This window comes from Streptopelia decaocto (genome assembly GCF_964273445.1).
Source record: "Streptopelia decaocto genome assembly, chromosome: 12".
Classification (NCBI taxonomy): Eukaryota; Metazoa; Chordata; class Aves; order Columbiformes; family Columbidae; genus Streptopelia; species Streptopelia decaocto.
The window spans coordinates 7,327,933-7,354,144 of NC_138667.1; the positions used below are offsets into that span (position 1 = coordinate 7,327,933).

The 26,212-nt window shown below is 54.6% G+C and overlaps 1 protein-coding gene across 3 annotated transcripts in view; it reads left to right on the forward strand.

The window, feature by feature from the left end:
- Positions 1–1,215: 1,215 nt before the first annotated feature.
- Positions 1,216–26,212, forward strand: part of FLT4 (fms related receptor tyrosine kinase 4) — a 57,864-nt gene continuing 32,867 nt past the window's right edge. For all 3 annotated transcript variants that reach the window (XM_082063717.1, XM_082063718.1, XM_082063719.1), the window contains exons 1-2: positions 1,216–1,361; positions 23,174–23,270. In XM_082063717.1, coding sequence (XP_081919843.1) covers positions 1,304–1,361; positions 23,174–23,270 — 155 coding nt within the window. In that variant the 5' untranslated portion in view covers positions 1,216–1,303. The remainder of the gene's footprint in view (positions 1,362–23,173; positions 23,271–26,212) is intronic.

Genomic DNA, 26,212 nt, shown 5'->3' on the forward strand with positions numbered 1-26,212 from the left:
ATGAGACCACTTGAGCTCACAAGAAGTTTTCATGTCTTTTCGAAGCCATGAGCACATGGTTCTCATTCAAGCTCGCTCTTCACTGTCTGCCAGCATGCATAATTAATAAACCCCCGGGGTGCCGCGTGGGGCTGTGTTAATTTATCTGTTCAGCGCCCCTCGGGTGCGCAGGCAGCCGGCCGGGGCTGTGCCCACCGAGCTGCCGCTCTCCCCAAGCTCTGCCACCACGTCCATCTGCAGCACCTTCACAGTCATTTGGCACCGAGCAGGAGCTGCTGTTGCTGGCAGTGGCAGTGGTGTGGGGGCAGCACCACTGGCACACGTGGAGTGGCACTGGCACTGTCCTGCTGCCAGCAGTCGTGTGTGTCAGTGTTGGTGTACACCTGCCAGAGCAGGGGCTGTGCCACATGTAACGATACTCGGGGGCAATGTGGCTGCTTCATGCTGCTGGCAGTGTGCATGGGTGGAAGGCATGAGTGGGGGCCCGAGGTGCTCCCCCAAATGAGTAGGGGTGCAAGCGTGTGCACACAGGAGTGAGGAAGTGCATGTGCTTTTTTGTGTGCCTGGGGCGTGCAGGAGGAGCGGGGCTGCAGGGACTGCATGCAGGACTGTGTGCCTGAGTGTGTGCATACAGGTGTGAGGTATGGGCTTGGAAGGGCATGCAGGCATGAAGGTGCATGTGCAGGCAGATGTGAGATGTGCATGTACAAATGAGGTGTGTGCACAGCGCTGTGAGAGGGTATTTGTGTGCATTCCCTCTGGTCCCAGAGGTCGGGGTGTGCACCCAGGGCATTTGCACACAGGGGTGATGTGCATGCACACAGATGTGATTGGAAGGTACAGAACTGCACGCAGGCATGCAGGGTGTGTGCTCACATGAGTGTGCGCACAGGTGTGGGGGTGCTTGTGTGTGCGTGGGGCAGGGATGATGCACACGCACGCACACAGGTGGGGGACACCCTTGCACCCAGCTGCCGGGATGATGCACACCATGCACGCAGGTGCGGGACACCCACGTAGGTGCGGGGGTGCAGACAGACACCCCACCGGTGGCCCGAGCCGCAGGTGCGCCCCCCGCCCCGCCCGCCGCCCCGCCCCGGCCCGGCCCGCCCCGCCCCGCCGCCCGCCCGGCGCCCCGCGGGTTCGGCGAAGGGCGGCGGGCGGCCCGAGGAAAAGGAAGCGGCCCCGGTGCTCCCCGCCCGCCGCCGCAGCTGGGGCGCGGCGGGAGCAGAGCTCGGGAGCGGGGCGTTCCGCTCCGCATCGCTCCGCGCCGCCCCGCACGGACCTGCCCGCAGCCCCGGAGATGAAGAGAGTTTGCACCCTGTCCCTCTGGCTCTGGCTCGGCTTTGTCTCGGAGGCAGGTGAGCGCTGCGGGCTGCCCGCTCTGCCGCCCGCCCCGCACCTGCGGGCGCGCTGGGGATGGGGCTGCTCCGGCGGGACGGACCGGGCGCTGCCGCCCGCATGTCCCCGCGACCCCGCACTGGCCGCCGCGTTGTCCCTCATCCCGGACAGGGACGTGCCGTGTCCCGGCACTCCACGCTCCGGGGTCCCCCATCCCCGACGGGGACCGGCGCTCCGCGGCCCGAGGTCCCCTATCCCCGACGGGGACCAACACAGCCCGTCGCGGCATCCGCCAAGACCGGCACAGTCTGCCCTGGGCTCCTCTATCCCCGACGGGGACACGCCGTGGTGTCCACCCGGGTGTCCCCGATGGCTGTGACAGTGTCCGTGCAACGAGAGGACATGACGGGAGGACCCTGCTGCCGTCCCTGTGGGGTCCGGGGCCGCGGGGGTAAGGCTGTGGGGAGCCCACAGCGTGCCCATGTCACGAGTGTGCTTGCTGCAAGCCAGGAGAAACAGCACTGGGCTCCTGCAGGAGGAATTTCTCTGGGCAGGGAAGTGCCTGCCTGGGAGGGACAGATTGAAGGCCAGCTCGCTGCTCTGTTTATTTATTTTTTCATGCAGACAGTCATTAATTTGTGAGTGCCGGGCAGTGCGCTGGGGAGGAAGGTGTGAGGAGGCCATGGTCCCTGCGATGCTGTCCAGCCAGCCTCTCCCAGCCAGCCGCTGGTAGCTCTGGTCTGCCTGGGAAGTCACCCAAGGCAGCTCCTGGTGAAACGGCTTTTCCTCTCCGTGGTGTTTCTGGGGCAAAAGGGTGTTGGGCAGTGAATCAAACCCCTTGGCCATGTCTTGGGTCAGGTGGATGAGGGGCCGTGGCAGAGATGGGGCTGCAATGCGCTTCCAGAGAGCAGAGACCGCGGGGCAGAGCAGAGCTGGGTGGGTGCTGCTAGGGTGGTGGGAATGGGGCACCGGCCCCACCAGCTTCCCCCAGGGAAGCTCCTGCTTGCACAAGTAAAGCATTTACAGCCCAGATCAGAGTGAGACCAACAGAAAGTTAGTACCACTGGAAGCTCGCAACGTGGGGAGATGAATTTTGGGAGCATAAATAGAATTTTCTGTAGCCTCAGCTCAGTGACTCACTGTCATCGGCAGCATTTGCTGCCATCGTTGAAGTGAGCTCACAGGAGGGCTGCAGGTCTGTCCACTGAGGTGCAGTATGAACAGCATCACCGGCAGCAGCACTGTCAATCCGCTCTGCCCAAAATGCTGCTGATGGGGCTCTAGTGCCGTGGGGATGAAGGACCCACCGGGCTGCCAGAGCTCAGGGGGAGCTCCGGGAGGCAGAGCAGAAAGTGACCTGCTGCCGGTGGCATCGCAGCGGGAGCTACAGCTGTTCGGAGCTCTCTTGTTAGCAATTTGCAAAGCATCATGTAGCTGTTCTCGGGTTCTTTCATCTCCTGGAGGTGTAGGGAGCTGTGCCTGGGAGGCTGTGGCCAGCGCGGCTGCGTGATGTGTGGGTCTCGTCAGCGCGGGGCCGGGCCGAGCTTTGAAGCTCTCCAGCGCTGCCTGATTAGCGCAGCGATGAAGGGCAATGTGGAGCTCATCTGGGGGATCGTACCCTGGTGATTTGCTTCCTCTTCTTCCATTCTACCCGAGACCAATTTGTCCATGCATAAAGGACCCGCAAATTCCTCATTAACTGTAATACCAACTGTGTGTAAATGTTTGCTCCCCTTGGAAGCAGGAATGGGGGTGTAAGGCCGTTCTACCTGGGAAGGGTGAAATACTCATCTCAGGATCATGAAAGGTCTGTTCTGGCTTTGCATCCTGCTTGTTCTGCACCTGGTTCAATGTGTCAGCACTAAGAGGGGATGCCGTGTGTAAGAGCACACAGGCTCTCCCTGCATCCCAGCTCCACAGTGCTCCCAGGATGGAGTTGGGGAGCTGTCCTTTGCAGGCTGTGAGATGAGGGGAGAAGGTGGAGATTCATCCCCAGCAGCCCAGGCCAACTCGATTTAACCCTTTTTGGGTGGCGACGAGAGCACACGCTCCCTGAGCCACCACACTCTGGGCGCAGAGCAGCACTGACTGCCCCACAGCCAAATAATCCCCTTGGGGACTCCAGCTTGCTGCTTTCAAGAGCACATGCACTCTGTGTGAGGGAAGGGTCTGTGCTTGTGTAGGACCTGAGCCGATTACGTTGGCTGCCGCTGCCTGCCCTCCTCTAAGATCAGACAGACCTCCCCGGCCGGGTGCTTGAACAGCCCCGTGCTGACCATGCCAGCAGCAACATTCGCCTCTGCAGCTGGGGAACTGAAGCAGTTGCTTTATTGCAAGTAATAAATGTGGCCCAATTCAGCAACACCCTTTCATGCAAAAGCCTGTGAGTGCACAACAAACCCCGTTCTGGCTTAACCCAGTCACTTGTTAGTGATGAGGTAGAGCCAGGGCCCCCGAGGAGGAGGTGGGCGATGGGAGGGATGCAGCCCATGGTCCCGGGGGGCTGCCAGGGAGCAGGCAGCCATGGCCCTTGTGCCCAACCGTCTGCCTGGGGACGATTTCACATCAATGGGCTGCAACTACCACCCCGGGATTCGGCTTGGGTGTGCAAGCCCATGGCTTACTGCCTGCACAAACAGTTTGTTGCTAAGCTTAATTTGACGTGTCGTTCGGGGTGACGCTCCCCCAGCAGCACAATGTCCCTGGCCAGCAAGGGCTGGGCGGGAGGGGGTTTCCTCCGGCATGTCCCCCCCGCTACTCCACTGCCTTTTTCCAGCGGGCTTGCTGCATGTGGGATCGCTGTCCCCAGGGTGTCCCTTGGCCCCGCGTTGCTGCGGTGTTTTCCAGGGCAGGCGTGGGAAGGGCAGGTGCTCCCAATTGGGAACCGGCTGTTCCCAGCGTCCCAGGGCAGTTCCTGGGGAGCGAAAGGGAGAGCGGGATCCCACGGGAACAGCGGCAGGAGGGACTGTGGCCAGGCAGCAGTTTCTCTGATGCTGTACAGGGCATCTGTGGAGCAGAGGAGATTGCTTTGCAGAGTGGCTGCTGAGATGAAGTTGGGTCTTGATGGGCCTCCGGGTCTGCCCAGCTCTCAGCAGCTCTGGGGAGCACTATGGGCCTTGGAGACAGTGCCCATCTCACCCACCTTCTCCCCAATCACTTAAGCAGGTGCAGCAGAAGCATTTCCAAATGATCGTGGCATCCTTGCGTTCAGCCTGCTGGACTGCAACAGCCCCAAGCAATGTGGGCAGGGTAGGGGGCTCACTCACCTCTCTTTTGGGTATAGTCTGTGTATTTAAACCCAGTGATGGGGAAAAGCTGTAGTAAGCCCGAGGTGGTGGGAATCCCGAGGGGTCCCACAGGTGTCGGGGGAAGCAGAAAGCGCTGTGGCGGCCGGACGCCGCAGGCTGCGCTGGGACGGGGAGCTGCAGCGGAGGAGCAGCGGTTGTGGTGGTTTCCGTGTGAGGAATGACTAAACGTCGCAGGGCTCTTCCGCTGGGGAAGACAGACTGGGGCATTGTGACCGAGGGCTGCAAAATCACAGCTCGCCTGGAGAAGGCAGTTCCTGGCGGGTTCCCGTGCTGGGAGGATGCGGAGCGTGGCAGGGGGCTGTGCATTGTTGCACGCCACTGTGCAGTGCTGGAGCTCATCGCCACAGGGCCTTGTGGGTGTCAGACCTTTGCCTGGGTCCAAAGGCAGCTGTGCATGGAAAAATATGTGGGTTTGCAAGGAAAAAATCCACAGGTGGTTAGTTAAAGCTGAAGGTCCCCTTTCCCACCGCAGACTGTAAGCAAGAGGTGCTCAGCACCATGTTTCACCTTGACCTGCCCCAGGCAGCTCCTGCCAATCTCCACCCAGGCAAGGGGCAGCGGGGAGCCGGGCACGTGGCCCTGAGAGGGTCCCATGGCAGCTGGGTGCCGTGGTGGGGGACAGCAACCTGTCTGGTGTGTGCCAATGTCTGCTGGGGGGGCCAGAGGTGAGCCTTGCCCTGGGCCAGAGCTGGAATTATCTTTTGTCCTTCATTAGGAAAAGAAATACTACTGCAGCTGCACTGGCATCTAGTGACTAGTTAAATTAATTCCAGGGTTTTTATTGCCGCTGGCTATCCCAGACCTTTGTTTCTTGTTTCATGTTGTTAAAAGCGAGGGTTAGCCCAGTCCCAGGGGGGCTTTTTCTTTCTGTTCAAAACAGTTGTGATGTTTTCAGCACACAGTATTATTGCCCATCTGTGGTGCCTCATTATTAACGCAAAATAGTGGCAGTGGAGGTGGCTTGTGGTCAGCTTGGCAAGGAGGTGTGAGGCCTTGAGCCCAGCGTGACCACTTGTTTTGTTGAGTGGCCACGGGCAAATCGCTCCATCTCTAGGTGCAAGTTCAGCAAAAGGAGGGTGAAAACCTGGCCCCGCGGCAGCCGGTGGCAACACTCCCACTAAGTTTTATACGCTGAGGATATTAAGCTGGGAGTCTCTCCTGGAGTGAATTCCCTGCTGAGGTAGCAGAAACAGGTTTCAGCCAGTGACTTATATTTCACCTTACAACTTCTCCCACGTGTGAACTGTTTTTCTTGCTGCTTTTCTGCCCCTTTCTTCCAGGGTGAGGATCTCCAGCACAGGCTTTGCGGGCAAGCCTGGAGGTGCCGTGGGACAGATGTCATGTGCTAATGAGGGAGGATTGGTTTCGGAGGTCAGGAAAATACTGCAAACTGGGGAAGCAGAGAACAGGGTGGTGGGGAAAGGCAGGAGCTGTGGTCTCCTCTTCTCTGAGCATGTAAGAACCTGGCAGCTGCCGTTCCCCTGCTCTGCTTCTGTGCAGTGAAAGGCAGCAAGGACCCTGGGGCTGTTCCCAGGAAGGACCAAGACAAAGGGCTGAGTAGGTTGCTGACGCTCTTGGTCTTTATCCCCCATTACTGATGGGCAGAGCTCTGGAGCAAGCAGAGAGAAAAAGGAGGTAAGATTTTACCTGCCTGCAGCAGCCAGTCCGCTGTTGGTTACAACTCTCAGCAGAGCCTGGAAAAGCGCAGATCCAGTTGCAGAGGGCTTAGTGAGAGGAGAAGCTCAACCCTGCTCCCCGGTCTCAGCGCAAGCAGAGTGGGAAGTGCTCAGAGTAGCTCAGTGATGCTTTTGGGACCCATTGCTGCCCTGCGAGGTGCAGCCACTCACCGGCGTGCGGGCACAGAGGGGTTAAGCCTTCTCCTGGCTGCAGCTCCACTCATCTGGGTGAACGCCAGCTGGTGCACTGAGTCCTCCAACCTCGCTCTGCGGTGCTGGTGCCAGTGGCACAGCAGCCATGTGCCATCCCACCACGGTGTCACTGCACGGCATGGCAAAGCCACCCACCTGGGCAGGCTCCGGGGGCTGGGGCAGCCCCCTGGGGAAGGGTTAAGCGAAGACGAGCGGTGCCAATGCCAGGCTGGGTGTCCAGGTTCTCCCTTGGCGAAGGTCAGCGGTGGTTCATGGGAAAGGAAAAATTGGCAGCTGGGCCGGATGTCCCTGCATTTCCCCTCTTCCTGCAGCCGCCTGAACGACGTTCCTTATTTAGCTTTCCTGACGGACAGGAGGAATCTGATGGCGGAAACTGTCACTGCCTGATAACAGCTCAGGGACCCCTTTATGATGGGCGGCATGGCAGGGAATGGAGCAGCTCTCCTCTTTGCCGGGAGGGGATTGCCAGGCAGCCGGGGCTGCCCTTTGCACCGGGTTTTCAGGGGCGACCGCGGGTAGGGCGGGAATGGCACTGGCAGCCCTTCCCTTTGTGCTGGTTTGTGTACAAATGCCCTTGGTACTATTTAAAAGACTCCTAAGGCCAAGAAACTATGGCATATACATATATATATATTACACTAGCATTTTTTTCTTACTTCTGGTGAGGCATGTGGGCTGGTGGAAAGGGCCGTGGATGGGGAGCGGGGAGGCATGGAGCAAAGCTGCCCTGCCGAGGCTTGAGACCAGGCGAGGTTTCCACTCGCTGACAGTGAGGACGCGAAGGGCAGCCGGGCCTGGGATGCATCAGCAGGAGCTGGGAGTGATGACCAGTGCACACATCAGTACTGGCACTGTCTCCCATACCAGGATGCTCCGATGGAGCAGATAAACACTGCAAAAGGGATGTTATTTCATGGTTTATTGTCCCCAGCTTTCTCTCCATAGTAGATGGCATCTTGCTAGTGTCTGAGCCATTCTCATATATGTGCCTATGGTGACCAGCCCCAAAACCACAAAAGGTCCTGAAATACAGCTTATATTTCAATATATCCATTGATTTTTATCTTGCATCTGTGGAGGCCACCAGGCTGCTCCCATGCCAATAAGAGCATTGTTTCCATGGCAATTAATGTATTTTAAAAGGGCAGAATGTACGGCGAGACTGTATTTTTTAAAGAGCAAGCCCTAAGCAAGGCAGCCCTTACCGCTGGACACTCAGTTTTCCTCTGTGCAATGCACTATGCTTTACATTGGGATGCAAAGGCTGTGCTACAGCCTCACAGCCCTGAGATCACCGGTCCTCTGCTGCTCAGAGAATCTTGTGTTCCCTGGGCTGGTTAGGGCTGTGTGCTCCAAGGTGCGTGTCCAACCGTGTCAGTTTTGTCTGAGCAATATTAAAACTCTCCCTGCAAGACTGAAGACCTCAGCAGGAACTCTCATGGGTTGTTTCTGTGCTCTCTGAGCAATCTGCTGTACAACCAGGTCACCTACCTCAGTATCCGTGAGTTGCAGGATTGGGGTTTAGGTCATCAAGCTATGCTGGTAGCTCAGGACCAAAAGCTTCTCATTTCAGCTAAGTTTGAACTCCTTTGTGTTTGCTCTCTGTCATAAAGCGGCAGAGGCAGGGAGACTGGTGAGAAGGGAATTGCTGTATTTGTGTTTATTTACTGCTCTACCAGTGCCGTAGGTGTGTGCTGAACTGGTGGACATGGCAAGGAAGTGGGAGCTCCTGCCCCAAACCTCAGTGCACATTTCAAATGACCATGCTGGGGTTTGGGTACCCATGGGGAATAACAGGGTTTGGTGTCCTCCTGGCTATTCGGAGACAGGAAAAACAGGAAAATTCATATTGCAAGTTATTTGTTTAAAATTATGTGTGTTTCTTATGGTGTCACTTCCTAGTGTGACACACAGTCACCATTGCAGCGAGGTGAATTAACTTCCTGCTGTACCTTCCTGGACAGGAGTCATCTCACCCAGTCCCCATCACACAGAACTTTAGTGTGTAGCATAAGGCACTTGCTCTATGTTCAGTGTGGGGAGAAAGGCTTTTTTGGAGACACTCCATCCCATCCTCAAAGAGATGCCGAAAGAGTTGCCTTTGGGGAGGTCCCCAAGTGATGGCAGAGCCAGCTCCCAACACACGCAGTGTCTGCACCTGTACATGTCCCCAGGGCTGGCAATCCCCTCTGACAGGTTGCATTTCACCCCCCAATCCATCCTCTTCCTCACTGGCCACCCTGGCTCCCTCTGTCATGGCAGCTGTGTCAGGGGACAGACACAGTCCTGCAGAGGGTAAAATGAAAGAACAGCATCAACCAAAACAACTGATGGCCCCAGTCTCGGGAGACGTGGCCAGGAGGCAGTGGGATCATGTGGAATGAGCAGCAGACAAAGGAAGGAAGTTTTTATTACTGGGCCAAATCCTGAAGTCCTTCAGTTGTATTTAGGCAAATGTCTCAATGACTTCAGTGGAGACTGGTCTGAGGAAAGAGAGAAAAAAGGGCTTCAGCATCTGGCCCCTGGGTAATTGTGTCACGTGAGCAGCTTATAAAGAATTTCCAAGCTCGTGATGGCTTTCCTGAGCAGTCAGCACGGGCCAGCGAGCAGCACACACAGCAGCCAGGCCTCCTGCCTGGGTCACCGTCCCCTTCCTTCCAGGTGATGCAAAGCACCCGTCCCACCAGTGGGTTCACCATTCTGGCTGCTGTCAGAGCTTCATGGAGCTTGGCAGACCCCACAGTGCCCGCCAGGTGCACCAAGTTGGGTAGTGGTTCCACAAGTTTGTGAAGGTCTGTCTGCGTGCTCATGAGACCCAGGAGACCCACAGAGGGTTTTGGGGTCCTCCGTCAGCTGTTTGAGTTACAGAGGTACATGGACCCTTCATGCAGCAAAGAAGTCTATAAAATATTTGCTGGTTTCATGTATTCCTCCCAAAAAGCTACAGAAAGCACAAGGCTGCATCGCAGAGCCTGGAAAACGCTCCACCATTTTCCCCGTGTGTGAAAGGTCCTCGTTGGCTGGGGGATGTGTGTACATGTGTGCACAGACACACACGTGTGTGCTGACAGTCAGGCTCAACTCTGGGCTTGCCTCTCTATCTGTGACTGTTGTTTGCCCATTTCTGAATTACTGGTGTCTGCTGAGATTAATGTTAGATATAGTGACCTAAAAAAATAAATACTGACAAACGTAAGGGTCAAGTCAATATTTTCCATGGACAACAGTAAATCTTGATATTTACTAAGGCAAGAAGGTTGGGCACGAATTGTGGCTTACACTCAGATTTGGAAACTGACAGCTCAGAATGGTGGCAGAAGCAAAATTGCATCCAGCAGAAGTGACAGCATCCAGCGCCCACAGAAATCCATCACTTGTATGTTGGGTTGTCCTAGCCTGAGCAGAGTCCCCAGTGAGGTGTAATCCGGTCTAAGTGGCCATCATCCCTTCATCACACTGCAGTGCCCGGCCCTTGGGAAGGAAAGGGCAGAAGTTTAACGGCATGTCCCAAAAGCGCGGTGGCCAGCTGTGGCGCAGGATGCTCCCGTGGGACACACGTGATTCACAACAAGCCGCTGGATGGGCAGTGTGTGGTCCTCATGCTGGAATGAGACATGGGAGAAGCAACCACCTTGCCTGCAAACAGAGTTACCCAGTGATGCCTTTGTAAAGCAATTTAGCTAATGTAGCTTGCATCTGGGCCTGATGACTCCTCATTTGGTTTCTTGGTTGTTGCCAAACTATCAGGCTCAGCAGGTCCTGGGCTGCTGTAAGTGCAGGCTCTGATGGTACTGCTGGTGCTGGGATGGGGTCAGGGCATACCCTGGCCTTCATCTCCTCTCTGTGCCGTGATGTCCCAGTGCACAAGTGAAGGGGAGCCACAGCGTACTCCATACTGCCCTGTTCTGGGCAAACAGGCTCAGACCCCAGTATGTGTCCACTTGGGTGACAGTATTGTGGTAGCATTTTGCTATTTGGTGCGGTAGATCTACCACATTTTCTTGCTCGTGTGCTATAAGGCTAAAGGAGGCAACCAGAAGGCATGGGTGGTAGTTTAATGTCCCCAGTTAGAACACATGAGCATGGGTTTTGATGTCCCCAAACCTCCTGTGTTGTAGGGACAGGAAACTTTCCAATGACACTGGTCACACCAGAATTGTGCTCATCCCAAGACATGATGCCCACCACTGTGGTGCCTACATTGCATAATTTCACCGCTCCACAACACTCAGCATTCCACAACACCGGGTGTTTCAAAAAGACGGACATCATTTCAAAGCAAAATTATTTCAAATTGGGTCCATCTTTTTGAAACACCCTGTATTTATGGCCTCTCCTCACCCTTGGCTGCTTAGACAAACAAAGTTTAATGCAGCCTGAGGCAGTTAATCCCTGGCTCTCCAGCCTCCCAGCAATAACAAGGCATGGGTGGCATTTCAAAGAATGCACTGGGGGAGAGGGGGAGCACTGGGGTCTCTCTTTTATAGGGTGGTGGAAATACAAGCCTGCCCTCACCAAAGATAAGTGGTGTTGGCCCCACTAAGCTCCTGCTCAGAGGTTGTAGCAGTGATGGAAGGCAAGAGACTCTGAACAGCGTTGGCCCTGCAGTAACCTTTGCCAAAAGAAAAACACTTCGTAACACAATAGTAGATTTAAAAATAAAAAAAATAAACAGGGCCCCATGTGAACTTAGGAAACCTGTGCTGGCATGAAGAGAGATGCGTGCGGTGAAATGGCTTGAAGAGCACCTGGGAGGGTTCTGGCCCCATACCCGCGTTACTGGGAATGGCCCAGTGTCTGCCTTTGGCCCAGCGTGGTGCCGAAACGGCCCCACTACCAGGAGGCTTCTCCTGCCTTTGCGGTCTGAGCCAGCACATCTTCCCTTGGTTCATGCCTTGGCTTCCCCGTGCGGCTGGGAAGGGTGTCCCCAGCCTCACCCACAGCTCTGAGCACCGAGTACCTTGCAGTGACCGAACAGGGACAGCCAAGGAAGCGGTGTTGTCTCTTTAGCACTATTTCCCTTTTAGTACTTGTGCTCCTTGAGTGGAAGTCATTAGCATGTGTAAACGCTTCCTTCCCATTGCGTCCGCTTGCGTGCTCTCCCCGCTGAGCTGCGTGGCAAGGGAAGCACCTTTGAACGGGAAAACAACAGTCAGCCTCTGAGTGTTAACAGGAGAGTATCTGGGTGTTTATGAAACTTGGTAACCCTCTTGTAAGCTATTTTTAAAAAGCAGCATAAGGTGTTTTAACTTACTGACCTTCAAATAGCACCAGAGTCCAATACTGCCATTTGGGCTTGGTGTTTCAGTGTAGGAATTGTGCTATAATATACAAAGTGTGACATTTCCAACTCAGACTTTCTTGGAAGGGAATTAAATGAGTTTCATAGCTGTGTGAGGGGTGTTATGTGGAGGTGGAGAGAGAAATCGGTGCAGATGTTAAACAGCCAGCTAATCTCAAGTGACGTGAATGCCCTGATACACTCTGGCTCTCACAGATGATGATCATCATCTCCTGCTGCAGCGGGTACTGGCTTGCGGTCACAGCTCTGTGCCAAGAGAAACTGAGAGTGTGTGTGTTTGTAATTTGCCATCGATGCCCCGGGCAGCCCCATGGGGCCAACTTTCCTCCCAGTGCCCCGAGTCTCTCCATCTTCAAGTCTCTTTGCCCAGCTGGGAGCAGATGGGATCACTGACCCAAGGGTGAGAAGCAACCCAGCAAAGCCCTATGTGGGGGGACAGCTTAGCTGTGTGCTCTAGAGCCTGTCCCTCTTGGGGATCCTGCAGAGAGCAGAGTAAGATTTTTTATTAACCACATCAGGGAAGAGTCTGGGTTTGGCCAGCTCTGGCTGCTTTCAAGGATGGCAGAAAGCCGAGCTGTGCAGTGTTTTCCAGGAGGGCTGAAATTTCTTATCTCCTACATTGCTGTAAATGTGTTTACCTCAGGGAACTGCACCTCCTCTCCTGCTCGTGTGGATGCCAGGAGGGCTCTTAGATCTGCAGCGAGCGCTCAGAGCTCTTCCAGCATCCCGCTCTGCTTGCGCACGTCTGACCTCGTACCTGAGGTTTCCTTCCTCTGCCGCTACCTCTGATGACTAATTCTTCTTTGAAGAGCGTGTGTCTGTGATCTTCCTGCCTCCCCTTGTGCCCACCCCGCCAGAGGCAGCAGAAGGGGTCGTGCAGATGCGTGTGTGCACGTGCGGGTGTGCATGCGAGACGCTGCGCCGCAGAGGAGCGTCCGTGCTCTCCCGCTCCCCAGGCAGCCGCTCTCTCTCACGCCCAGGATCACTCTTCCCTTTGCTTTTTTTGGTTGTTATTATTATTAGGTTATACTTGGTGCTTGAAAACTCTGCCGTGGCGATCATGAAGTTTAAATTCCTTCTGCACTGTGCTTGTGCTTTCTACTTTCTGGACCCACCCTCATTTAATGTAGCTTTTTAATGTCACCTTGTTCTGAGAGAAATCTATTTTCTTTGTTCCTTGTTATCTTTCATTAGAAGGAATAGAGATTCCTCCTTTCTTGCTGGAGTATTATTTTTCCAAGCTAAAGCAGCCCTGTTCCTGCTGCCCTACCTCTGTGGCTCAGGCAGGGATGGAAATACAAAGAGGCTGCATGATGGGCTCACAGGGAGCCTGGAGCAGATGGGGAATTGAATCCAGGTTTTCCAAGGCCAAGATCTAATTGCAAAACTCTTTTCCCCACTTACCCTGTTCATCAGCTTCTTTCTCACTCAGCAGCTGCAGATCAACTTGAGGATGGGTTGTGCTGCAGGGAACAGGCACTGCCAGCCCCAGGGCAGCTGTTTGGTTTGAGGGCTCTGAGTTGATTACAAATCACAGCTAAGTAGCAAACATCTGGATGCAAATTCCAGGGACACGAGGGTGGAGGAGCAGGTCTTTTCTGCTTGGCACAGTGCTTCCCAGTCCAGCTGCACGGCTCACAGACCCCTGAAGAAGCCCGGCATGGTCAGCTTGGCTGCAGCAACCTGGGCGGGAGGCAGGCAGGGTCCGAGGGTTTGCTCACACGGGGGAAACCTGCCCTGGATGGGGCACGGGAATTTCTTCAGTCTCCTGCTCAGCCTGTCCATAAGCCAGCAGTCTTGGGAAGAGCTAAACTTCAAAGGCCGGCAATTAAGCCCACACACATCAAGTAAAAAAACAAACCTGCGACTTGCTGCTTGCTTTCCAAATGCTGCTGCCCTTTTCTCTCCGTGCTCAGTGCCGACCCTTGGGCTCTGTCTGACTTCCCAGTCAGCTGCCTCTGCCTCCCCATCTCCCAGCGAGTGTTGGATGCTGAGGCCTCACTTAGCTTGAACTCCATCTTCCCCAACAGCACATCTGTGGCTTGCTTTGACGGGAGCTTCACCTGAGCACAGCCTTTGGGAACAGCTCATGGCGGAGATGTAGTTAATGATGTCCAAACTGAGAGTGTGCAGAGACATTGGTTTCTTCTCCACAGCTTCTTGGGCTTTTTCCTTCCTCTGTCTCCATGCAGCAAAGCCCGGGTGCTGTGGATGGAAGCCCCTGCTCAGGTGCTGGAGCTGGTCCTGGCTCTGCCCAGGCTGTCACTGGCCTTGGCATGGGCAGCTTGAGATCTGAAAAAGGGGATGATGCCCTGGTGTGGGCAGGGAGCTCCTGGCCTGATGCACCCACTCTGTTTTGGCAATTAGAAGTTTAGTGACTCCAAGATCTGGATGTCTCACCTGGATCACTGTAAGAGCTAGTGGTGACTTGTGCTCTGGGTGCTTGTCCCTCTCTTTGGGAATCTCTCTGTGGTTATCCCACAATGGCAAAGCCCACAGTTTAGCTGAGTTGCATGTAAAGGTGCTTTGTCATCTGCCTCAACCTTATCAGGTACAGAGTGAGAAGCAATGGTTAATAATTTCCTTTAGTGGTTTACCTTGTGTCATTTCATAGGCTCTCACTTCTTCTCAGTGGCCAAAGATGTCTCTTCAGTGTCCCGTGGGTTTGTACCCTCTGCTGCCAGAGGAACTTCAGCACACTGAAGCCCCTGTGATTGCACCTGGATATACACGGGGTAGGATTATACTCTGAATCCTGCAATGGTCAGGCAGCTTTTGAGCAGTTCCAAATAGGTTAACTGGAGGTAGCAGCAGTAAAAGCTTTTCCCAAGCCACCTCCCAAGATCCGAGACGCCCAGGTCCCATGTGAGGGATCTCCCGTGCCCATTCTGGCCATCCCTTTGTGATGGCAATGCCTGTTTGCCAGCTACCAGATTTGGACCCACACTCATTTCACACAAGCTGTGGACCATCCATTGCATCCCTTCAGGTTAGAGATGTGATGAACGGTGCTAATTTCTGTTACCAGCCCCCTAAAGCCATCCAATCCCTCTGCTCTTTCTACGCCACGTTAATCACATCCTGCAGGGGCAGAGAATGTGAGCAGGGCAAGATTTTGAGAGAAGTAAATTAAAACGGGAAGAGAAGCAACCTGACAGTCCTTAAGATGTGGGAGGATAATTTTAATTGAGTTTTGCAAGGGTTTAGCCATGCAGTTAATAGCGGACACTGACAGAGGGGTGGCTGTGTATGCTAAGCAGGGCAGCTCACCCTGGGCTCCTGCAGAGCCGCGGCGGTGGCAGAGCAGGAGCTGCCACAGGCATCTTGGCAGGTCTGAGGATTTCTGTTCCTTGGGAAGTGAATCCTGTGGACAGAATAGGTCCTATTCCTGTCTGAAGGCACTGGGCTCGCCCCTCCCTGTGCATCCCGCTGAGCCGGAGCTGTCCTCCGAAATGTCAGGGAGAGGAAGCAATCCTTGGCTTGTTAGTTTCTACAAGGAAATAAAACGCACAGATGGCTCGAGCATCCTCTATCTCAAAGGCAGGAAAAGGATTCTCCGGGCAAGATCAGGCAGCCAACAAACCCGGAGTGATTCAGGCAATGGGGGACCAAACAAAGCAGTGTCTGGCCAGCCCCTGGCCAACAGCAGAAGGTCTGGGAGGGTGTCCCAAAGAGGGGAAACGAGCTCTCTGATGTGTGGGAGCATCCCTCACCCCAGCGAGAGCAGCAAACAGCCAACTCCCCCGGGCCCAGGGAGGCTGCTGACAGCAGAGATCCTGGAGGAGGTCTGCAGGGTGGCCCCGGCTGACCCGCTGCCCCGGGCCGGACATGTGGCTACCTGACAGAGGCTAACTTTGGCTCAGGACTGAGCCTCTCGGGGAGGATGGAGTAGGGAGCGAGCACGGGGGGGTGTAGGGAGAGGAAAGACGGCAGGAGACAGAAATGCAAACATGGTCTGACAGCCGTGGGGCAGGGGGAGGGGAGGAGGAAAAAGCAGGGTAAACCTGGCAGGATGGAGCAGGAAACCGGGCTGGAGCAAGGCAGGGCGATGGTGAGATAGTGCTTCCTGTGCAGGGAGAAAGGCAGACAGATAAACACTCCCAGACAGGCGCTCGTTGACCCCTCTTTGGGATGCTTTGGGATGACGTGGTGGCAGGTCCCAAGGACATGGGTTGTCTGTGCCTGGTGCAGACCAGAGTCCCAAAAGCAGGTGGCAGCACGGTGGGGCATTGGGTGTAGCTGTGCTCTGCTGCTTCAGGGCAGCTGGCTTGTGAAATACCTTGATTTAAACCCCTGTCTGGAGGCACCAAGGGACTGGGACTGAAGAACATGAGGGTCGCTTTGCTCCTCAGGACAGCCCAGCCCTCTTAAAAGTGGCTCCAGCTTTCACGTTCTTCTGTTTGTGTCCCCTGATAAGACTGCTGGCTTGAAGTCCAAAAGCTGAAGTAGCCCAGAGGGCTCATGACTTTCTTTGCCTCATTCCCCATCAGTGGGGGTGGTTATGAGATTTTTGTGCCTTGTCAGAAAATAACTAGTTAATAAAAGTTTATGAGCACTGGGAGGCTAAATGGACCTGTTGGTGTGCGTGCATTTTGACTCGACAAACCTTTTGGACTGAGGCTGTGGGGCTGTTTGGCCAGACCCACGGACGCTAGATGCACAGACATGGTGCCACAAAGTGCCAGGGGCTGGGAGAGCGGAGCAGGTCACCTGTTCTCATGGTGCTGCCACTCTGGCTGTGGCTTCTTCTGCTTGTGTCAGGACCATGCTGCTGTTGCAGGGTTCACTGCTCATGCCTCTGCCCACCCATCCCACTCCCCACATGGCTGGCCGGCAGGGGATGCTTTGGCTGGGGTCTTCCTTGGCCACAGGTGCTGAGCTGAAGGAGAGCCCTGATTTTTCTGTGTCCTTCAAATGCCCTGTCCCTTTGGACACGCATCCTTCCCCCCACCTGGCATTGCTGCAGACCCATGGTGTTTGAGGTGTCTCTGAGGCAGGTGCCAAGAAAACAGCATTTCCACCAGCTCTGGTAGCCCCTTCGTCAGCCCTCAGATTGGTCCCTGCCCAGGGGTCTCCTGCTTCCAGACACTGACAAACCCACAAGTGTCTTGGGGCATAGTTAATGTCTCGTTAGGCTTTTGCTATTGGGCAGCAGGGATCAGACACCCAATAACGATGGTCACCTCTGTGTTTGTGAGTATTGACTGAGTTGCTATAATTATTATTCCCTTGCATTACCTGAAGGAGGACAGCTGGTTAGAGGAGCATCTGATGCTTTGGAAATATCCTCAGAAAATGGTGAAGGCACACTTTGATTTGATGACATAACAGGGCTTTGAGGTTCATGGATGAAAATCTCTAGACCAGGGGAGTGTTGTCTCAGCATCAGCACTGCCTGTTGTGAGAGAGGAAAGGTGCTGCCCTGGGCCTGAGTGAGCTGCTGGTGCGTGGGGCTCTGTTGTATGGCTGGGACAGCGATGCTGCCATAGTGTAAGGCAGGGTGCAGAGGAGCTGATCCTGCACGGAGGAGCACAGCCCCCGTGTTTAACCTCTTCTGGGTCAGGCTTGAAGTGATGGGCAACCCTAAGTTGAAGAAAAAGGAATATCTTTCATTAATCCCATAGAAGAAGGGACCTGTTTCTTTTGCCCTTGTGCAAATGCATAGATTGTGGGGGGATTTCCAGCTTTCTATCATTATAAGTTTTAATTTATTCATCGCTTGCACCTCAGTCTGTTTCTATCTTGCCCACAGAGCCCTTTAGCGTACCACCTCTCTGTTTTTACCCCAGCCCCAAGGTGAGCGTGGCTGGCTGTCACGCTGCCCTCGCAGCCCTCATCCCATGCAGAACCTGCTCCATTTTGGTGTGAATTCCCTGCGTGGTTTGGGGTTCGCCCTGCCCGCTGTCAGGCTGGAGAGAAAACACCTGGTGTTTCATCTCACCATGGCCAGAGCCTGCCATTCATTTCTCAGCCTCGTGTGATATCTCACCTCTCTACGAAACAAGCCTTTTTGTGTGCTGGCGAGCACCAAGAGGAGGAAGAGGAGGAGCTGACAGCCCCGCATTCAAATTCCCCCTGCTGTTCTGCCAGCTGCCTGCTTCTTGCATGACGTGACACTCGTGACATTCACACTTTGTCACTCCAGCCCACAGCTGGATGCCTGCCCCATGTGTGAGGATGAGTCGCTCTGCGGGAGAACTGCAGCCCCGTAGGTGGGAAGCTGGACCAGCTCTGCCTCTGGTACATGGACCTCTCATGTATCTGGGGGCAGCTGGGGGTCCTGCAGCACCTGGCACTAGGGCAGGCAGGGAAGAGGTGACTGCAGCAAGAGGGGGAAGATGTCACCTGCGGTGCCAGGGTTAGTTCCTGCAGAGCAAGGTGTAATGGTACACATGCAGTTTCACCAGCAAATGCTGCTAATTCAGACAGACCCAACCTGGAAAGCGGGAGGAGAGGTCTGCAGAAAGGGCAGAGCAATGTTTGTCATCCCTCTCCCCCCGGTGCCAGCTATTGCTGCTTTTTTGCTTCAAAAGGGGTCATTCAGTCCCTGCTTCCCCAATAGTGAGGTACCGGAATGTTATTGTTAGCTGTCCAAGGGCAGGTTTTTCTCAAACAGTAACTATGGTGTGTGACTGCATGTCTAAGTGCATGCCTTGCCCCACTTGCAATGGCAGGGCCCCCCTACTGGCTTTCCAGCCTGCTGGGGCACCTTGGGGCAGCCAAGGCTTTGGGCTGGGGGTAAAACCCAAAGGAAACGGGACACGCTTTGCGAGATGAGCCACATCAGGCTATATGGTAGCACTGGGTGCTGATCAATTCCAGGGCATTCAGAGTTGTGTCAAGCTCTGGCCAGGGACAGGCTCATCTGAGGTGCTTTGTGTTGCAGCCTCAGGATGTGGGTAAATTCAGGGGCTCCATCCTGGTCTGGGAATACAGTTATGCGGTAGAAATCTGCTAGAAATCACTTTGTAGAAAGTGTTCTCAAGTTCCTGCCTTGCTTTGTCAGGATGCTCATTGACTGGGAATTTTTGCCTGAACCTGGCAAAGTAGAGATGGGGAGGTTGCAGGGTCAGAGTAGCTTTGCTGGGGGAAAGGACAGGTTTTTTTCCCTTCCAGCCTGTTTTTTGCCTCAGTACAGCACTGGCGTGAGCAGGCTGGACTGGGCTGGGTATGCAAGGTGCAGGGGACAAGTGGGAGTGTGCAGCCTCATCTGGACCAGGTTTGCTCTATGCATGTTATTTTGCAGCTCTGGCCACAAAACCCCAAAGCAGTAAGTTTGGTGGCAGGAGCCTGAGCTGTGCCGGTTAGCTGGGGACACATGGTGGCCGTGGCCAGAGCGGTCCAGTCCAGTGCCAGGGAAGGAAGTCAGCAAGAAGGACAGAGTGTGAACAAAATCCCTCTCCGGAAAGGTGCCCCGTTAATCAGTCAGCAGGGCCAGCTCAGCAGAGAGGGAGGGAGGGAAGGGGAAGCGGAGAGGGGCTGAGGTGGTGTGTGGGGGCTCGGAGGGAGGATCCGGTGCAGGCCTTCCTGCGAGTGGAAGCAGACAGAGAGCGGGAGCCGTGCCGTGCCATGCCATGCCATGCCATTCCATGCCATGCCATTCCATGCCTGCGCCTCCACCCCCACCCAGCCTTTGCACGGGTTTTCAAAGCCATTGCTCGCTGTGGCGGTGCTGGCTCTGGCACAGGCGTTGCTCTGCAGTGATTTAGCGGTCTGCAGCCACCACAAGGGAAAACCAGGCCCATGGTGAGACTTTCCCACAGCATGCTCAAGGTTGGGCACAAGGCTGGAGCCTGCGGGCTGTTCGGTCTCTGCGAGACACCCTGGGGTGGGTAGCGCTTTCTGGGGTGAGCGTGGCTTCCCCGCCAGGCAGGGAGAGCCGTGGGATGTGGAACCCTAGCAGGCAGCCCTGCCGTGATGATAGCAGCAGTGATTTCAGGGTGCAGAAAGAGGTGGAGGGGGCTGGAGAAAATGAAGGAGCCGCCAGTGATAAGGCCCTCGGTGCACCCTGTCCGCTTTCAGAGTCACATGTTGAGAGATCAAGGCTAGGAAAACTGCTGGGAAACACACTTCTCTGAAAATGGACAAGGTGTGAGTGGCTGTGGGATCCTGCTTCCTCTCCCCGCATCCCATCAATCCCCCTCTGTTTATTTTAATATCCTGCTGCCAACTTGCTTGGAAACCATCTTGAAAAAACAAAGCTCGCCGGGGCTGCCGCATGCCTTTTTAATTACATTAATGCTCTCCCCTTGCAAGGGCACGGTGTGGTGTGCACAAGAGGGTGAGGTCTGCTTGGAGGGCTGAGGAGATAAAGCATCCGTGGGGTTGGAGGTGGGGAAGGAGGCACTCAGAAGAGAGGAGACACTCTGTGCTCTGGAGACATCTCCCTCGCACCCTGGGATTTGCCAGAGACACAAACCATCTGTATGTCGGTTAGCAGAGATTTAATGGCCAAACCCAGCACCAAGTTGAGTGTTGGGGAGAGTAAGACACAGGAAAGAACCATAGAAAGGCACATGCTGCCTCAGGGAGCGAAAGGGTAGGGGCAGCAATGGGGTGGATCTGGCTGGCAGGCACAGAGGGACAGAGGATATTTTGGGGAAAATCTGATGGCCTTGAAGATGCTTTCGCAGGCTGGGAATAGTGCTGTGCATCCCTTTGCTTGTCCTGAGCGCCATGGCTGGCAGTGAGCACCAGCACCCAAAGTGCCAGCCCCAAAATAAGGTGTCAGGGTGAGCAGTGGGTCCCCAGCATGAGCTAGCGCCTGATGCAGGGAGTCCCCGAAGTGCTGGCAAGGAGGCTGGACGTCTGTGAGGGCCGGCCCGGTGCTGGCTGCCGGCAGCAGGAGCATCCCCAGCCCCGCAGCGCTTTCGGAGGCAGCAGTGGTTCCTTTTCCTGTTGTACTCGCGGCGGGCCATGGACAGGATGCATCTGCAGGAATCCCACAGCCTCAACCTGCACAGACCGTACTTTTTCTTTCTTCCCCTCCACCCCCCTGGTGTTGTTTGCTCACAGGTCACCAAGCAGCACGTGAAGGGAGGCAGGGAATTATTTCTGTGGCTGTCCTGCTCCCCCATTAGATTCAGCGGTGTAGCAAATGTGGTACATGGCAATGGCTGAGAGGCTCCCGCCAGCCCAGACCACTTTTTTTTAATGGTTCAAGCAAAAGGGACGGTTTTGGTTTGAGACCCACTTGGGCGCCTGTCACAGCCAGCCCTGGGGATTGCCGTGCCAGGGTTTTGGGGCCCTATGGCAAGCTGTATCTTTCACACTTTGGGCTGAGTTCTGTGGTGGTGGCGGGTGCCCCGGCCACTTGCCAGAGCGATGGACCATCGGGCTATGGCCATCTGGAGAGCAGTGTTTGCACTGGGATAAGTGTGTCCGGCATTAATAGGAAATACAGCTTAGCGATCAGATTCCTTTCCCCTCCGCCTTTTTTTTTAATAAACCTTGTTACATTTTGAAGGGATTTTACCAAAAATGTGCTCATTTATTTTCACAGCCCAGGGGCACATTTTTGTATGTGGCGTCTGACGTCCCCTTCCTCGGGGAAGGGGAGGTTGGAGGCGCGAGGCAGGGTGTCCTCCATGGGGGCCAAAAGCCACTTGGTCCCAGGTGCCGCGGTGCCGCTGACCCACCCAGCGTGTTGGATGATGAAAAATGGCTGCTGTTGCCGTTGTCATTGAGAGAGGGGAGTCTGTGGGACAGGCCACGGGGAGCGGGACCCCCGCGCAGGTGGAGGTGGGCTGGGACAGCCCCTGGTCTGACACCGCCTCACGCGGGTGAGGGAAGAGGAGGCGGGAGATGGCGGGAGGAGGTGGCCGGCACCCCACCGTTGCCATGGGGGCAGCTGTGGGGACAGCCACCTCGGAGCCACGCGCGGGCGGGAAGGAAGTGGAGAACAATCGGGGAGAACAAGGCCGGCAGCCCTGGCCTGGCCGTGCTGGCGGTGCCGCTCGGCACGTCCCTCCACCGCCGTATCCCCCTTGGCAGCCTCTCCTGGTGGCGCTGGACCCCGGGCACTGCATCTTACCCACAGACCTGGCTCCCCGTGCCACCGCTCAGAGGCTTGATGTCAGAGGGCCTGGCAGCCATTTGGCAACTCCTGAGCAGGTCTCCCCGTACAGAAACATTCATCACTTGGCTCTACCATGGGGCTTCCAAGGCCCGAGTCCTCAGGACACAGCTTTGGGGGAGAGGCAGCACATGGCATTCCTGCTCCTTGTGAATCCTGTGGAAACACCACGTCCTCGAGGCCTCTCCCTCCCTGCCAGATCTCTCTGATAAATGGGTTTGAATGCTACAAGGGACACAGACAGACATACACAGAACGCAGTTGCAAAAAATCTCACGTTTCTGTAGAAAATTGAGCTAGCAATGTATTTTTGCATTCTTTTCTTCCGTAGCATTTAGCATCTACCTGAGTCACAGCTTCACATTTTGCAACATCTTTTTTTTCTATTTTTGGTTGCTCTCTTTTGCAGTCACTGAGACTTTTCTTTTGAATTATCTCCTGTCTCCAGAAGCTGGAGTTTTAAGATAAAGATCATGAAGTAAGGACAGAAACACTGTGCTAATGAAAAACAACAGCTACCTCTCTGAGGGTAACCGGTACTTCGAGATGTTTTGTCCACGAGGAACTCGCTTAGGGTGCATGTCTGGCATGCCAGAGATGCGAGCACACACGTGGGACTCTCCCAGAAAAACCTGGGAGAAGTGTGCGATAATCTGTTTACCTGCCCATCCTTGAGCCTGGATAATTTCACTTCTGGAATGCCTGCCCGGCTGTGGTGCAGGGAAGGGAGCTGCTGTAATCCCCAAAGGTTTGGTCGTGTTTGGGTACCCGAGAGTGCCTGGCAGGACAGGGGCACTCAGTGAATGCCTGCTGGCTCCTGGAACCACCTCCATACAACTGCAAGAGTTTTGCATTTGTGGTATCTGGGCACCCCTGATTTGTCCCCTTGATTAGAGAAAACTACATGTATATAGAAAAATCTCCAACCAGACTCTCTCCTCTTATCAGATAACATCATTTCAGAGCAGTAGTCTAAGTGAGCTCAATCTCAGTCACCTGGTGAGGAACGGCCACACCTAGATTCCTTGATTTCTTGTCTTCCACTCTTTTTCTGGCCCTTCTCTGTGCTAGTCTGAGCCCAGGGGCTCTCTGGCCCCAGCTCTAGAGCTGTCGTTGAAGAGCAGACTCCTACAGGATGTTTCCTTCAAGAGGTTTTGCCCCTTGCTGGGCTTGTGATGCCAAGCTAGCTGCTGCCTGCAGCAGCTGGGTCCAGACTAGCAGATGTCTGCATCACCCCCCCTCTCCTTTCTCTCCACAGATCTGGTGAGCGGCTATTCTATGACCCCCCCAACTCTCAGCATCACTGAGGAGGAACACGTCATCAACGCCAAGGACACACTGACCATCACCTGCAGGTAAGGCGCACGGCTCTGCCTAGACTGCTCTTACCTGGTGGGTATTGGAGGACCAGGCAGGAAGAGCCCACTGGGGACATCTTGGCTGTGGTATACCTGCAAAGTAGCATGGCCAACTAGAAATCTGCCACATTCACCAAGTGTGAATTCATCTAATTAATTAATTGAAAACCTGAAGATGTCTCAGAGGAGATGGGATTGAACACTCTTACTTGGAGACATGGAGGTGAAGAGAAACCTCAGCCAGGCCAGGCTAATAACTCCGTGAGAGGAGCTGGAGAATCCCTGGTCATTTTGGAGACTGTGGCTCTGAGAAGGTGATATGCCTGAACTGATTCATCCCATGCTGGGACACTCAGCTGTACATGTTCTCAGCACTACCCCCTATCTCAGGAAAAAAAAACCACACAAGTGGGAGAACTGACCAAGGTCAATTTTCCTGACAAAGCTGGAGTTTCCCTTCAGCAGCTGAAAGCAGATCCGTGCTCAGGATCTGAGTGCTAGGGCCCAATGGGGGTATAAATTCAGCGTGGGCCTCAAATGGGTGTTTCTCAGTGTTATATATAACCATGGAGCAATTACGGCAAACACTTGGCTGGCACTGTGTTCATGTCTTGTCATAAACATATTTAACTTTTCCTGGAACAGATGGCATTGCTTTTACTTTGTGAATCGGTTCGTAGCCAGGGAACAGGAACAAAGAAGAGGTGGTTGAAGGTTGTACTGAACTGATTTCACTTGGTCTGGGAAGCTAAGTGGTTGTGGGCTTGTTCGTAAGGTGACCTGAGGAGCTGTGGTGTGTGCTTGGTTGTAGGAAATGCATGAGGTGGAGGACTGTGGTCAACCATATAGCTGCTGTGGGGGCATAGAGGAAGAGGAGGGAGTCTGGGGACTCCAGGGCTCTGCAATGGCAGTTCTTTCCACAGAGGGATGTGGGAGCAGACACTCCGTTAAAACCTTGGAAGAGAGGAGAGATTCAGTGAGATTATTCCAAATGAGCTTATAATGAGGCCAGACTCTTTTTCAGCAGTGACCCATGGAGGGACACAGAAAGTGTCTTCAAGACTGTGTTGCTTGCAGATTAAGCCAAGACTAAAGCACATACTGAAGGTAGAGGAGTGCTTAAAGAAAGTGTCTTCTGCAGTCAAGCATGAACACACCTGCTTAGAGCCATGAAGTGTAAAGCTTTTGTTTTCTAACCCTTCTGGACTGTGAACGACAAGATTGCCCTTTCCATGTGCATTTGTTGTGTATTGATTAATATGAAGGAAACTCACATTAAGTGGAAAAAAAATCTTATTTCCAACACAGACTCGGCATGGCCTGCCCTTGCAGGGAGCGTTGTGCAAGCTATAGAGTCACTCCAAGTGTCAGCAACCTCCCTCTTTCCTGCTGCGGTGCCAAGGCTTGTCTTTCAGGCTCGCTGCACAGCATCCCTACAGCGTGCTGGCGTGGACACAGCTGAGATAAGGAACATCTCTACCCCTGGCTCCCAGGTGCTGTGCAAAACTGAACTGGCCAGGCGAAGTGCAGAAAGGCCATCTGCAAACAGTACTAAAACCCATGCACCCTCTGCCCCTGCTGCTCCCTGGCTGACCCCCACCTCTGCACCCTGCTATCCCAGATGTGCTCCTCAGGGGCTGTGCACTGTCCTTTGCACCATCCGCAGGTAAATAAGTCTCAGCATCTTCTGTGTGGCCCAGAGTTTCCCCTTCTCCCTCCGAGATCTCAAGCTTGTGTTTGTCTAATATCTTGAGGAAAGGATTTTGACTGTGGGACACTATTACTTCATTTCAATGAAAAGTAAATCTTTCCTGGTCACTGGATCTCTAATTACACCCAGCTGCTTCTCCAACCTCTTCTCTGGACCATGGCCCACCCTGGGAAGACCTGGCTTGTGTTAATGAAGCTGAAGGGAAAAACATGCAGACCACCAAGAGAACAGGCAAAGGAGAGGGTGGTGGGGCAGGGTAGGGCAGAAACACATATGAAATCAAATCCAGGATCCAGAGATTCCCTGCTGAGCATTGTGTTGGAGGTGGCTTCAGTTTGACCCTGGTCTTCCCTTGAGAACAATGTCCTCTGGCTGCTCTTCGAGCTGCCCTGGCGCCAGGAGCACAGGCCTGCTTGAAGCAGTGCTGCAGCAGAAAGCTGAGCTCAAAAACCCCATGTGAGACTCCCTGGAGACCTTTCAAGCTTCACCCACCGAGCGTGAGAGTCCCGCAGCTGACTGAGCTCTCAGGCTCCCTCACAGCAGCCTGGATCTCACCCACCGCAGCTCTGCAGCCCCCCTTCTGCTCCACAGCCCGCCTCGCCTCATCGGTGACCAGAGTCCGTGCCCGGCCATGGGATGAGCGATGCCTCTGGAGCTGGGCGTGCTTAACAGAGATGCAAAACCACAGCACACCTGCAAAGAGCCAGCAGATGCTGCAGCTCTGCTTTTGCAAATGGCATCACATACAGGCACGTTCCCCTGTCACCCTTGAGAGGTCCAGACAGAGTGAGGGATCAGCACAGGAGCATTCCTGAAATTACAGATCACGCCAGGGCTGGCTGAGAGCCCCAGTGATGTTTTGATCTCAGCATATGGCAGAGTAGGGAAAAGGGGCTGATGCCCACATGGACAGTTTGTCTTTTATTAGCTCCCATCTCAAGAAGGAAGAATATTGTGAATCTCTGCATTCATGCCCTCAGCAGCCTGTTCTCAGGGAAAGCAAAGAGCTTGTGCTGTTCCAGTTCATGAACATTGGAGCAGAGCCCACAGAAGCCAGCTGCACAACAGCAGAAACCTCTGGAGGGATCAGCTCGATCCTAGCTGTGCCATCCCATCCTATCCTTTCCCATCCCATCCTGCAGGCGCAGGGCACTCAAGTGAAGAGGGACCATCACCCAGCCATGGTATATAGAAAAATAAGGGCAAGGTTGCCCTTCGCTGCCCAGCG